At 43.5% G+C, this 14636-nt stretch overlaps 1 protein-coding gene across 2 annotated transcripts in view; it reads right to left on the bottom strand.

The window, feature by feature from the left end:
- Positions 1 to 307: 307 nt before the first annotated feature.
- TPST1 (tyrosylprotein sulfotransferase 1) overlaps positions 308 to 14636 on the bottom strand; it is an 18713-nt gene continuing 4384 nt past the window's right edge. The window contains exons 2-4 of one of the 2 annotated variants that reach the window (XM_010144626.1): positions 10864 to 11062; positions 3176 to 3226; positions 308 to 355 (exon numbers count right to left, since the gene is read on the bottom strand). In XM_010144626.1, the coding sequence (XP_010142928.1) occupies positions 338 to 355; positions 3176 to 3226; positions 10864 to 11062 (268 nt within the window). In that variant the 3' untranslated portion in view covers positions 308 to 337. Of the gene's footprint in view, positions 356 to 1402; positions 1448 to 3175; positions 3227 to 10863; positions 11063 to 14636 lie in introns of those variants that run through there. The other variant, XM_010144625.1, reaches the window with a different exon arrangement.

Below are 14636 nucleotides of genomic sequence, written 5' to 3'. Positions count from 1 at the left end.
TCTTTGTCATCAAGAACATTTGATAACACACCTGACAAGTAAGAATCCTGGATTAGTACAGTAAGCCTTGCCCTTGTTAACTAGTCTGGAGTTCCCTGCACAATCTGCCATTGTTAATCCAGCAACTAAAATGCAGCTTATTGAAAACACATTACCTCAATGGGATTTTTACAGGTTCTGAATCAACAGCTGTATCTTTATATTTTTCTTATCCAAAATCTTAACATGGAATTACACAAGTTTTAAAAAAAAGACTGTAACTAAATCAAGAGGAGCAGATGAGCGGGTCTGCACGCTCCTGTGTTACCTTCTGTGCCAGAAATGGCCATTGTATCTTCTATTCCACAGGTTCAGTCTGTCAAGGGAATAATTAAAATGAAATTAGCTACTGTACATTACAGGAAGTGCTCATTATCAGCCCCAGTGTTTGTACTCAAACCCATCTGGCTGTTCAGTGACGTTAATCTTGTCTTTAGTGCAATATGAAAGGAGAACGCCCAGCATCAATTCCAACCCTGTGTCAGTTTTTTAGGGTTTAAGCCTTATTCTCTTACTATTTCACAAAGCTGATTTTTGCTCTTTAGCTGATTTTCCCTGCTTTGGACAATGTGCTCAGAGTTGGTAAATTCTGTAATCATACCAAGCTAAGTGTATAAATCCACCTCCCCGAGTTCAGCAGAGCCCCCCTTCAGAACCTCCCCGCACTGGAAGAGGACATTGACCAGCAGAAATGGACCAAGTTCCTCTGACGTATCACAGCTGGAAAATACCGACAGCATGATTCAACCCACAGATTTAACACTGCAGGCAGAGCAAGGATCGTTTACCCTGCTGGCACGCTATCTCTATAGAGTGCGCTCAGTTTGAGAGACCACTCAGCTCCCTGTGTTCTCCAGAAAGCCTGAGCAGCAATATTTCATCTCCTCCTGCTCTGACCCAGCCTACGCTGGCAGCTATACATGGCACAAATTCATCTGTAGCCTTGAAATAATCTTGAAACAACCCCAGGAACTGCATGTGGAAGCATCGGGAACCGCTGCCGCATGCTTTCTCGCTACCATTTGCTGACAGTGACTTTGAAGCAGCACACACGGAAGGGGTCGCCTCGCCGTTAAGCTGCATAGACACAACGGCCAGCAGTCGAGTGGACAATGCTGCGAGCGACAGCACACGTAGCTGCGTGGTGCCAGTCCTGAACGGCTTTCTAGTAGCTGAGCGCGAGTGGCAAAGCACAAGCACTAACTGTCCGAAGGGTGAGAGCAGGCAAACATCCAGTCAAGAGTGAAGCCCACATTAGAGATCACACAAAGGTTTATCAGAAAGATTTGGTGTCCACAGCAAAAAGTTATATTCTGAAAACGTGAGACAGACACTACAGCTATTCGGCTTTACTGATCCGCGTTCATTTTATCTTGCCACGAGACTTCCTTTCTATTGTCTTCTTCAGCTGGAACAAAAGAAACCAATTGTCCTTTTTAATCAATTAATTCTCATTTGAATGAACGGAATAAGACAAAATGCTTTGTCTGCATGTGGTAGATCCTCCTGGGTGTATTCTTCAATCTCTGCATCTAACAGAAGTCACAATCAAAAAGTCCTTTCTGGATACTGGGAAATGAAAGTCAAGAGAGCTGGTGCCCATCAGCTTGGGGTTTTCCTTTTAGAAGCAAAGGCCTTGCACATTCCTTTCCTTCTGACAGGCTCCATACAGCACATTCTAAATAAGCTCCTGTACTGTACATATCATTAAGGATGGGAAATCGAGTAGAAATACAAAGTACTGCAGGCAGAGATACGCAATTCTGGAGGCAGAGTGCCCCGAGAAATGCTTTCTCTCCCAATTCTCAATGTTCTACTCCTAGAAAAACTCAAACCCAAGTATTTTTCTACTTAGCTTTACTTGAAAACCCCAAGACAGTAGGAGTGATGAGCCCCTTCCTGGTTTTTCTATCAAAGCACAATGCAGAGAGCTCTTATAGATGGCACGGAGACATTTACCATCAATTATACAGCCTACAAAACCTGGAATTTTTATGAGCCTAGTTGAGCAGCTCTTACCCAAGAAAACAAACCCAGTTGCTACGTGTTCTACTCATTTCACATAAAATATGCTATTTCAGCAATAAACTACACATATTTGTTATTTCTCTGATAAAGGTAAATTATTTGCTTCTTGCCTAGACCACCTGCTCTGATTTTTCATGGCTAGATTAGCAGAGCTTAAATCTGCAAGGCTGTGGGAGGGAGAATTAATCTCACTGCACACTGGAGAGAAAAAAAACCCCAAATCGCAAACCACACCCAGAGAAGCCCTTCAAGGTACTGAAACAGAGCACTCCAACAGGCAGCTCCATGGAACGAGTCCATCTTGCCTGCCGTGACCTTCAGGAGACACCAAAGAGCTGCCCAGCAGCACGAGATGTCACCTTCCAAACTGACCCCTGTGTCTGTCAACGGACTAGTGCTTACAGCCCAAAACCTTCCCATCACGTCTACTCGAGGAAGGGGCCTGAGGTCAGAAACATGGCTCCCACACACCCACGTAGCTGGAGGAAGGTATCAAGAGATCCAGCACTTTAAGAGAGCTCCACCACAAGGATTTTGCTTTTTCAACTGCTATTGCAAAGGTTAGCTCCCTTTGGTAACTGATGACAACTAACAGCAGTTGAAGGGTACCAGATCAGTTCTCAGTAAAATCTGAAGTTCAATAGCTCATTTGATTATTAAATCAACACATGGTCATGGTTTTTTCTGATACAGTAGTTATTTCTTTTTAAAAAATCTCTCCTTACTTATCTCTGCTGTCCGTGCTACACTTGCTTTAAACTTTCCCATGCAAGGCAGCAAAAGATAAAGCTTCTCTACAGATCACCTTCACAGCCTGGGCTACGGAAAGGAGAGTCAAACTCTCCTCGAGTTTCACATGAACATTCTGTCAGCTCAGGTTTGCAGGCACTGCTCTGCTGACACTGGAGTTACACGTGCACTCAGGGAGGCCTGGGACCGCTGAGCCCAAGAGCCCTGGAGAGTCCATCTCATGGACAAGCTCCTCTCTCACACTCTCTGGTCACATATTCTCTTATGATCAAGTTTATGAAGAGGTGGTTTTATACAGACTGGTTGCCTACTAACTTGCCACCACACCCACAAAAAGGAAACTGATGCAATACCGTACCTGTGGCACTTCTTTCAGGAAGTCAGGGAGCTGAAATTCACCTTTATAGACCTGGAAAAACAAAACACAACACTCAAAGCTAGCAGCCACTGCTGTTGGAAACGCTCAAGAGCTTGGGGGAGAGATTATTCTGCGTTATTAGCATGCAATACAACATCCATGTTCTCCGCTTTCCTATGAAGAGATGACCAGAATATAAAGACGCACTTGTTTCGTCAGCATACTGCGGTGCCCCAGCGAGGCTGCTCAGAATTTCCTGCCCGTGGCCGCCTCTCCCCACAGCAGGCCTGTGGCACTAAACCCTCTGACTCACTGGAGCGAGGACGCGCGAGCTGGCAGTTCTCATCGCTCTTTATCGCCAGGCTAAACATAGCCAAAGGACAAGGCTCCCCTAAGTCCCAGCATGACAGCATGAATTTATTATACACACCTTGCAGAATGCTGCTCCTTACGATATTCCACGTTTCAGATAAAACAGAAAGGCTGATTCAAAACGACAGGCACAGCTCTCATTTACATTCAGCCAGGGGATACTGTCACTCCCATGGAAACCTTAATGAAAGCCACACTGGTCAAAAATTGAGTATGTGGCTTACTGAAGCCTAGATATGCTATAAATATTTATAAATGACAGAGAGTTTTTCCTATTTTCAGCTTGTAACCAAGCCATTAAAATGCAGGCTGTGTTCTAGAGCAGAAACGGAAGTTACTTATCAACACTATTATTTGAAAAAAAAATGCCACAAAACAACCTAGGCAAGGTTCACCAGGAAAAAAAGTACCTTGTATTAGACTAGCACTGAGTTGGAAGAAACAGAGAGGCTTCTTCAGCTCTTCTGGCAAACCACTACAGTCAGTATCTGGGATTCCTGGCGTTAACACTGATGATGATGGCGGTACACTGTGACTGATTCAGAACCAGAGCGACCAAAACCACGTTTGTGTCTCTGAAAGCGTTCTCCTTCCCTCCTCCTGTCATTACGATGTGGTCCGATTTTTATATTCTCTCTCTCTAGATATACATAAGTCTACTCTAAAAGCTTTCCCATTGCAATGCCCTTTGTAGGAACAGCGTTTACACCCAAGGAGCGTATAATAGTGGACAGTCGAGAGTATTCATCCATCAGCAACATTAAGAGCAATAATGACATGAATGTCATAGCCTGGAAAGATGAAGTGTTTCAGGTTTGGTATTATATTCACATGAAATACCACATTTACACACCACAATTTACAAAGGCGAATCACACCAATGACAGGCCCAAGAAGACCAGGTTTAACACGCAAGTGAGCCTAATTTTGGTTCAGAACTAACATTATTTAGAATGCTGGTTTTGTCAAGAATGAAACTGCATGGAAACTGGTTTAAAGTAGCTCCAAAACCAGTAAGTGGTTCCTTTTAAATCAAAACCCATAGTCAACTGCAATCCACAAATTCTAAAAACAATGACTTCATCTGCAGCCAAAAAAATTAAGAGGTTTCAGCTTCAAAATTCTTTTCTGACCAATTTCTAAGTCTAAGATGCATAATTCAGAGTGTCACCAGAGAGGCAGAAGCAGGACGTTGGAATGATTTCCAGTCTAAGCAAGAATTCCATAAAATTGAGCAGAAATTATGTTTACCATTTCTAAGGGAATTGTTTTCTAAGTCCAAAAGCATTTCCAAAGCGGGGGGGGATCTGAATTCTGTGTCAGTTTATTGTTCAGCATTAGCAGTATTCAAGCTGTTCTCTTAAAAACAAAACATATCCTTATAGCCAAACTACATGCACATTATTCTCAAAAAGCAATCAGAAAGCAAGTTTCACATCCAGTTGTCTGAGAAAACCCTTATAAATACATAAAGAAAACTTGAGAACAGAAGCGTAACTCCAAAGCGTAACCTGTAATTCTACTGCTTTTCACTCACTTCGAAGGCTGGTTTAGAAAGAGTCACACCATGCTTGGTCAGTGCCAGCAGACAGAGATAATGGGACTTTTTGGCTAAAAGTCAGCCCGCACTCAGAGTGGAGTTGGGCTCAGTAGATTTTCCAAACAAAGCTGCAGAGTACAGGGCTATCAAGAAACAACGAGAAAAAACAGGAACGCTGGTGACAAGGGAGCAGAGCCCCTTTCTAGAAACAACCCTTCGCTGCACAGTACCCTCAACTTGCTCTTTCCGACTTCCCTTACACAATTCTTCGCCTCTTTGTTGGAACTGCCAAGAAGGGGGACATCTGAGATGTAAATCTTTACCCAGTAGGCACACCACAGAGAGCAAGATTGTAGACAGGCCCGCGAATGTCTGCCAAAAGGCAGCGTGCAACCAGACCTGACTTTGTACGTTATTGGTTAGTAACTGTGAACACCTGACTGATCATACATATGCAGAGCTGGTCTTGAAAAACAGATACTTGACACCTCTGGAGAAAAACAACGCAGCGCGGAACCCACACGCTCGAAGGAACACCCACTAAAGGTGGTATTAAAACGCATTTACAGGACACTGGGAAAGTCCGTGCTGTTGGTGATCATAAGACAGATAAAATTAAAACCCCAAATTTTTGCTTTAAATAACAGAGAGAGCGTCCACAAAGCCAAAGGCCTTTATGCTGAAGTGACCCGGCGTAAATAGGGACGCACGGCCTTGAGCTGCCTGTCGTTACAGCATTCCTCCACGCTTACACATCTTCGACAGCACAGGTAATTCTTCTCATGCGTCAGTATAAATACTCTTCACTCCCCTTTATCACAGACTGCTTCTGTCTTTAAAACCTGAAAGCCTCGAAAATTTCTTTACCGAGAGGGTTGTGAAGCCTTGGAACAGGCTGCCCAGGGAGGTGGTGGAGTCCCCATCCCTGGCGGGGTTCAAAAGCTGTGTAGATGTGATGCTGAGGGACAGGGTTTAGGGACCCCGGCAGTGCAGGGTGAACGGTTGGACTCGATGATCTTAAAGGTCTCTTCCAAGCAGATGATTCTATGAAATCAGGATTGTCACGGACATCTTAACTCTTAACCACAGGAGACATCTCCTCACAATTTAAAAAAGCCACAGAACTGGAGTTAATAGAACTGGTTTTTCCTCTGGATGTTCCTGCAGAAAATGCCATCAACAGAACATAAACCAGAGGCAGGTAACAGCCTTTAGATGTCACCAGAGTGCTGATGGATGCGATTAGAAGCAGCCACACGTATTTAAATAGGCCAGATGAAAGCCATAGCTTTTTCTACCGAGCTCAGTACACTGCTGTCTCTCGATCTCTTCAGGGCAAGGAACGTAACTTCATGAAGAAGTTAAAAGAAACGATTGGGCTACGTATTTCAAGCATACAAAATCATTTAGTGGAAAGTATGTGCCAAAGAAAATCTGATGTAATGTCTTACAGATGTGAGAGGAAACCACTTAGCCAACCATAACAGAACAATAAGCCAGTTTCTACCAGGCATAAGGCAGTCTTGCAGCTACAAGCTGCTTCCCACTTTCAGGAGACTCTGCTGACATACTCTTTGACACAAACTCTTCGTATCAATACGGACACACGAGATTCACTTGGTGATCCAGCATATACTGACTGGGCTACCAGTACAGACAGCTCAATTATCAGCATTTTCTGCGTCATTTGCAGAGGAAAACTCAGTTACAGGATGTTATTTCCCTTCATGTTCAGGATGTAGTTTCTTAAAACTCTTGGGGAGAAAGTGGTCTATATGTGTCTATAAGGAAGGGACCCTTGAAATCATTATAATGAAATGAACAGACCAGCAGAGTCACGAGAAAAACACCAGACAGCACAATTCTGCAGTCACTGAATAACTAAAGGTTGCTCTTGAGGTCACATGCGCGGATCTGACGAACAGCACAATACTGTTCAGACCTTGTCCTCTCTGCTCTGCGTTTCTTCACCCAGACAAGATCAAGTGTCGTGAACGATAACCTTGTCAGGCCTAACATAAGCCAGATAAACAAAAAGTTCATGGCTTCGTTATTGAAAACGTCAGAAAAATCTGTTACACTCGTGTTAGATTGGTACCCCACCAGCACAGGCGCCGTCAGAGATGCCTCATCTCATACCACCACTCAGCACTTGGACACCTGCTTAAGAAGAGATGAAGTCAGCTTCACGCTCTGTCACTGTCTAGAACACTGTCCAGAACTAAGTTGACAAAGCAAGCACAAACACTGGCTTCATCATCTTGTTTTTGTGTCGTACTACAGGAACACAGAAAACCAACCTCACCCTTTTGGTGTCCTCAGTTGGTAACGCTAAAGTGAGGAAAACCAGTTTAGCAGAGAGCATTGTTCTCCTCCCATTACCTACAAGCACACAGACATTCTAATTCAGGCACGTTACTTCACCGGTGAGAATCAGTCTGCTTCCAGACTGAATTAAAGAAAAAAGTCAGCTGTATGTACGCAAGTCACTGGCAGGGAGGGCAGAAAAAGAAAAGGAGGAAAAAGGAACAACAAGAGCAGGACTGAACTGCTTAGACAGTGTCGGGGAAGCCAGTATTTTGCACCTCACTAGCCACTCCCTTCCATTTTTCTTGGTGCCAGCCCTTGTTTTAGGCACCCTTTACACCATTGCTTCTTACCTCTGGGTCTAACAGCAGCAGCTTTGAAACTGCTGAACAGTATTTTCACTGTGAAGGCTCACTGGAGTCTTTTCAAGAAGGAACAGCATTTACTCAGTGCAGTGTCATGTAAACAGGGTTCTACAGGCAGCATCTAAGCACATTTGAGTACAAAGACATCGTGCAGATTAAACTATCTTCCTGTTAAATTATCTTCTACAGCTGGGCAACGCATGGACTTCTAGTCCTGCAATCCCCACCTGCCTGTGTTCAGAGAGGTTTTCTAGCTACAAGTAGGTTCTGCATCCTGACCAATTTTTGTATTTTCATTCCACTCATCATCACCATTTCACACATACAGTACAAAAGTGCATTGAATCATACAAACAACCAAGAACTCTCCATAACAACAGGAACAGATTTGTTTGTTTTTTTAACGTATCTGACAGCAATGAACGAGATGACACAGTGTTGTTCCATCTTTAGGTGGAGCTGGAATCTCCCCTGTCAGTAATCTCAGTGGTGTTGGGCTTCCACCCTGTTGTTGCAACTTCCACAACCAGTTTAAGCCAACATTACATAACCCCCACACAACTGAAAAACTAACCCCCCTCAAAACCACATTAACAAAAAAAATAAATCAAATAAAAAATTCAGTCCTTCCTCCTTACTGTCACTTTCTGCTTGCCAGGCGGTGGCAGCTTCCTTCATCTGAAGTTCTAGCTCACACCATTTTAAATGTACTAAGAAACTACGATGGTATCAGCATAGCAAGTGTCAGATAATTCAACATAATTTCGAGTTAGTCACCCTAAGGGATTACTACACTAATGGAACAGCTCAGCTTTAGAAGTCTGATGTTTATCTGTTTTCAATGACTGAAATTCAAGTTCTGTGTTCAGTTTAAAGTTCTCAGAGACCAGAAATATAAATATAATGGAACAGCTTCCAAACACAAAGTGAAACAATAAACGGTTTCCTAGAAGGTTTATATACTTATGTACTGTCACTTCGGAAAACTTAATTTGGACATCTTCATCTCCAACGATACACCCAGCAGAAAACTCTGTGAAAGACTACCCCAGGTGATGAAATTTAAAGAGAGCAGGAACAAAAGCAGTGCTGCAGGACTTCCCAAATTCACCAGCTAAGAGTATGCAGTAACACACTGCACCTGCCAAGCACCCGTTGCTTAAAGCTGGAAAAATCAAGACCAAGAATAATTTTTTTTTAATAAATGCCCTCCTTTCCAAGCTGCAGCAGCAAGACGTAAATTAGCATAGGTGCAAGGAAGAGAAGGGAACGCACAGGGCAGCATCTGCCATCCCTGATGGGCAGAACGAACACATCGCAGTTCCCTCTTTCTCTCCTTCCCCTTCCCAACTTTTCCCAAACACCTTAAAGTGTTTTGAAATATCTGTGCCCCAGCCCCAAATAAGCACAAAATAAAGCTGTGGGGAGAACTAAACAAAGCATTTTTCAGCAGTGAGTCAGCTCCCCTGATCACCAACCAGAGTATTAGTTGTTTCAAAACCTCCTTGGTTCAAGACCAAGCTCTGCGATCCACGTTGGCAATTTAGCTTGCAGGAAGCCCGGCACTTGCCGAGCAGGCGCTGAGGCTGCTGCCCTCCGAACAGGTCACCTCAGCAGCGCACTGGTCGGCCAGCTAGGAAGCCTCACGTCCTGAAACTGCAGGGAGTCAGGACATGAAGGTTTTCAGAGTCAAAGACACGGGACTTGGAGGTCTGCGCAGGGGTTTGCTGGGAGGGAGCAAAGCAAAGTGACTGGGGAGGAACTCGAGCTGTCCAAACGGAAACTGGAAACTGATGCGAACTGATGTGAACCCTCATTTTCAAAGCTCCTTGGAGTACGCAACATTCTGAAAGCCTCCCGGTGTCTGTTTTCAAAGGAATAGTGTGAGTTTTGAAGATGAACAATCTTTAATCCTTCTGCTATTTTGGATTTTAGTCTTAATCCAGGACATCTCCCTCCATACATGCAAAAGCGATTTTGGTAAAGAGCAAGTGACTGGGAAAATATATCCTGGGTACTACAATAAGTACCAAAATTAAAATGCTATCTTGGGCTGTAAGTAAAACTATTAAATTTAAACAGCAGCCAAAATACTAACAAGCGTTCCACATGCTTGTGACATTTGGATCAGCTGTAACAGCAGTAACCTCCAGTTTTTCATGCCGGCTTTAATGTTAGTAAACTAATTATGCTTCAAAGCAAACTTGGGGGAAAGCCTCAATTCACTTTAGCATTTTAAATTAGGCTTTGGGGGTTTTTATAGGTATGCTTGTGGCTTTGTTTGTTACCTGAATTTCTCTCTTGCATTTTGAACTGAATATCGGAAGGCAGTCCTATGAAATTGCTGAATTCCAGTTTTCCAATGGTTAATCTGCTACAGCAGCACAAGTCACCTTCTTTTAATAAAGTACATTCTCAAGAGAACCCAAGTAAAGAGTTAATTATTTTTATTTCAAACAATGGTAATGCGCTTTTCAATGGACACCTCCAGGGACAAACAGCTGTGTAGCCTAACTACTCAAATTCCAACAACATTAAATTCAGACGAAAATCCTTAAGTTTAGGTTAATCAGCACCAGACCTTCCTCCATCTTTTGTTTGTTCTACAAAGGACAGCAAAGAATTGGAAAATCTGATATTTTGATCATCTTGGGCCATTTTCCATGGGTCATTTTTCAAATTCCACCAAGTATTTGGAGTATAATTTTGTGGCAGAGCTTATGCCAACCCTCATGTACAAAATGCTGAGCTCATCAATCAAGCTTGATGCCCAGGCGAGAAAGCTGAATTTTTCCACTCCGAACTAGTTCCCCAACTATGTGGACAATTCTGAGGAGGTTCAGCTACGTACATCAAAGAGCACAGCTCAAGCCTGGGGAAAGGAAGATGAACCAAACTGAAGTCAAACAGCAGGAGCCAGACTTTCACTGCTCAAGGTACCACCAAATTCTTCCTTCTTCCCCCCACAGCAGGGAAAACACATTACTAAGTATCAAAAGGTATTAGAAACAGACTTAAAAAATACCCCAAACAAAAGACCAGACCCTTCTGCTCTACAGCTCGCATTCATTTGGCCAATAACTGAACACACAAAAAAGCCTTACCCTCCTTGTGTTTTCCACAACTTTTTGATCTGGCTTTCCATAATTTGGTGGATTGGCATACGGATCATAGCCCAGCTTCGCCAGCATGGGTGCAATCACAGGCATGTCTTGCAGAACATCAGCAGGTATCTTCCCCACCCACTTTGACAGGGCTTCCACATTGACTGGCTTGATGACTTGGTCAGTAGACCTTTCAACCCTGGGGAGGGAGAAAGGAAGGTTACACTTTGCATTCCAAACAATACTTGTTTCTTCACTGGCATTAAAACCTGTAGCTTGTTTTGCCTGGATTGTGGTGGGTTTTTTTTCCTTCCTCTTCTTTCCCTTTTAAAATTTCATGTTTCTAGAGAGCTGATGGGAAGTGAAGTTTCACTACGTAAAGCTAAAATGAGAGTAACTAGCCCAGTGTTCACACATGCTTGCTGGTTTAGGTTTTCACACAGAGCATACTGAAGCGAGTTCCTTACGTAAAGACAGCAGCGAAAGCCAAAGAGCTGTTCAGTGAAAACAAGGTACACAACTACAGACAAAGCTATTTCCCACTGGCATATTCCCATTTTTGTTGTTTCACTGTTTTAAATGCTCTTGAAAGTTGTACCCTAAATTAAAATCCATGTGCCGTTAATTCCTGTCCCTCCATTCTGTGACTAAATTCTCCCCCTCCCTTTATTTTTTAATAAAAGAGAGACGCTATGAAAATAACATAAAGCTATAGGCTGCAATAATATTTTTCATAACCATTCCTTCTACAGACTGTTTGGTCGTTACAGAGTTCTTAAAGGGAAGTGCATAACTGCAGCAGTGTCACATGTACTGCGATTAGAGAACAGTTGATTTGGCCTAAAGTCATTTGCATTCTTGCACCCTAGTTTTGTTCCTTTTTTTTTTTCTTTTCAAGGGAAGAAATCTGGCATCACTTTGTTTCCCACATTCCTTCTTTTAGATCTATCTAGAGGATGCACAACTTCTTTGCTGTGTTTATTTCTGAAGTGGGCCAGCAGGACTGAGAACAGGCTGAGTAATTTAAAGCTCTCTCCAGATTTTAACTCGGTAATTTAAAACCCTTTTCTGAACTCAGAAAGTGTGCATAAGCATTTTGGATGTCAAGGTTTATCTTTCTTTTAAGGCAGATTAAAAATCAGTATATGGATGTTGCCTAAAGGAATATTTGCATCTGCATCACAATATGACGGTAAGGTACGTCACTCGGTCAGCAGTTTCCGCTGGCTGCCTCTGCCTGCCCCACTCCTGATGCATCCAGCTGGCACATCCACTTGCTGCTATCATCCTTCCCGGGCATTATTTACATCCTAAAGGATTCTGATCTCAAAAAGCTATACCACCTATGAAAAGAAAATCATACTGTTACTGTCAAGTACAACGAAGCGTGACACTGGTACCTCACCTACACAAAGAAAGAATGAGAACACTGAGATCCAAATTTATTCTCAATTCTTCAGTTATATGGCAGGCAGAACATGAGAAAACAACTTCTCAGAAAAATAAGTGGAGATTTCCTGAAATATTGCCGATAGTTTGAGTCCAGAAGCCTGAACTGAACAAATTGCTCAAGAGTGACATCAGTCAACTTAGAAGTGGACCAGGTTTGATTACGGTTGAGGCTGAAGAACTGTTGCCCACCAGACCAACATTACACCAATCACAAGAGACATCCCATACAGATGCACACTGGACTGGGAGATGAAAGCCTTCAACTACAAACTACGCACGCACACCTGCCCGTCACGAACTCAGCTGGATCTTTACACCAGTCTCCACCTTGTTACTCTTTTTTCACTTGTCATCCTGTCCTGGGTTCAACATGGAGGAACCGGATAGGTTCTATCCTAGCTTCCTAGAATTCTTCCAGGACAGAGGAAGGAAGTCAGTCATACAATGCTGGAAGGTCAGTAACTTAAGGACGTTAACCACAATCAATAAAGAACAAACCAGACGGGTAGATGGCCACCCGCGGGGAAACTGTCTTGGCAAGCTGGGCCTTCACGGATTGCTGCAAAAGGTGTCTTGTGGAAGCATCTGACAAACGACAAACTCTAAGACATCCCCCAGACTCTCAGACCATTTTCAGTAGCTCAATCCAAAGGCAGGAACTCAGAAAGGGATTTTGGGACCAGAGAGATGCAACCAAACTTCAGCCTTCCTAAAGGCCATAGCCCTGAGGTCACAAGTCAGTACAGCAAACTAAAAAGTCTGAGCATTGCCTGTTTGATCCTTCTAATTAGAAGATGAGCATGTGACTTCACATCAAATTAGCATGAAAATAGCTGTTAAGAGTTGAGTTTCAGAAGTTGAGCTCAGAGTGGCAAGGCAGAGGACAAAGCACTCACAACAGTCAGGAGTCCATAGAACCAAGCTGGCAGGGACCCTCAAGAAAAACTTATCACTAGTTGTTTGAAAAGTCTACGACTTAACTTACTTAAATCCTCTCCCTCTCAGAGCCAGCCAAGCCCAAAACCTCTTCACCAAAACTGCAGATTGATTTGACCATTTAAAATAAGGGCGATACTGTGAGAGCCTGGCTAATAGCTTACTGGAACCCCAAAACAAGGGGGGCTACGCATGGATTAGGACATAAAGGAGGACATATATGGATACCTCATCCTGAAGTAAAAGCACATTTAGGATGTTTATGTTTCACCCCACTGTCATTTTAACCTTCAGTAACAATAAGCTCAGCATGAAACATTTCCTGGTGATTAATAGCTGGCACGAGATAGGCTGGGAACTACATTTAGCTGCTTCAAGGCACCGAGTCAAAACCGCATCTGGTCTTCAGTTTAAATCCTTTTCTGTCCTTTCAGATAAGGTGGGAAGTAAAAAAACAATTCATGGGAAAGATTCTTCTGAGAAAAGAACATCTGAGGAGTATGAGGGAAGACAGATTGGGGACAGGAAGAAAGAAACACCCAAAAACCCAATCAGAGAAAAACAAGGACGCATCGCGAGTCTTGACCAATCTGATGACGTATGCACATGGCAAACACTGCCTGGGCAGCGCTTCCAGGCTCCTCTGCAGACCGCAGGAACAGTTTCCGCCTTGAAAGCGGCTGGTAGCATGGAACACAGGTCTAACCCCACATACTCCTCCATCTGCACCCGCATCCAATAAAAGGTATGTATTCAAAACAGTATATCCTGCAGTAATTTTGCCTAGACAGCTATTTTCATAATAAGCCAAATAAAAATTGCTATAAAAGGGTTGACGTCTCTCTGCACCAGTGGTCACCACAGCTGGTTTCAGTTAGGAGGCAAATGCCAGAGCTGTATTAACAATACTAGTTAGAGCATGTAGTGCAGCCATAATACATTCCTTCAACAGCCACGCTGGCAATTACTTCAAACCGCAGAAGGTTCCCCGCTACTGCAAATGCGGCAGTGCACATCCTTAAAACCCGTGCAGTGCTTCTTGCAGCTGGCTAAAAACCAAAATGAGGGGCAAAAATACTAAGTCAAATAGAACAAGAGTGAGGCTAGGGCTGCCCAAGCAACAGAAAGGGCAGGGATTGCTAAGCAAAAGGGGGAGCAGAGTGAGGCAGCCAACAGTTTCCTCAAACCGAGCAGCCAGGGGAACAGACGAGGTCAGAATCTTAAATACAGGCTGTCTGATATCTAACACTGCAATTAACAGACCACTGCAGAATTGTTTCCGAGTCTGGAATAAGGAAAATGGAACCAGCTCGCTGCCTGAGGAATTCTGCAAGCCACTGGGTGGCTGGTTCGGCCCTGGAAGAGATCCAGCCGGCATGCACCAC

Source organism: Buceros rhinoceros, unplaced genomic scaffold, assembly GCF_000710305.1.
Source record: "Buceros rhinoceros silvestris isolate BGI_N320 unplaced genomic scaffold, ASM71030v1 scaffold21451, whole genome shotgun sequence".
In the NCBI taxonomy this organism is placed as follows: Eukaryota; Metazoa; Chordata; class Aves; order Bucerotiformes; family Bucerotidae; genus Buceros; species Buceros rhinoceros.
This window is presented reverse-complemented; position numbering and strand designations above follow the sequence as displayed.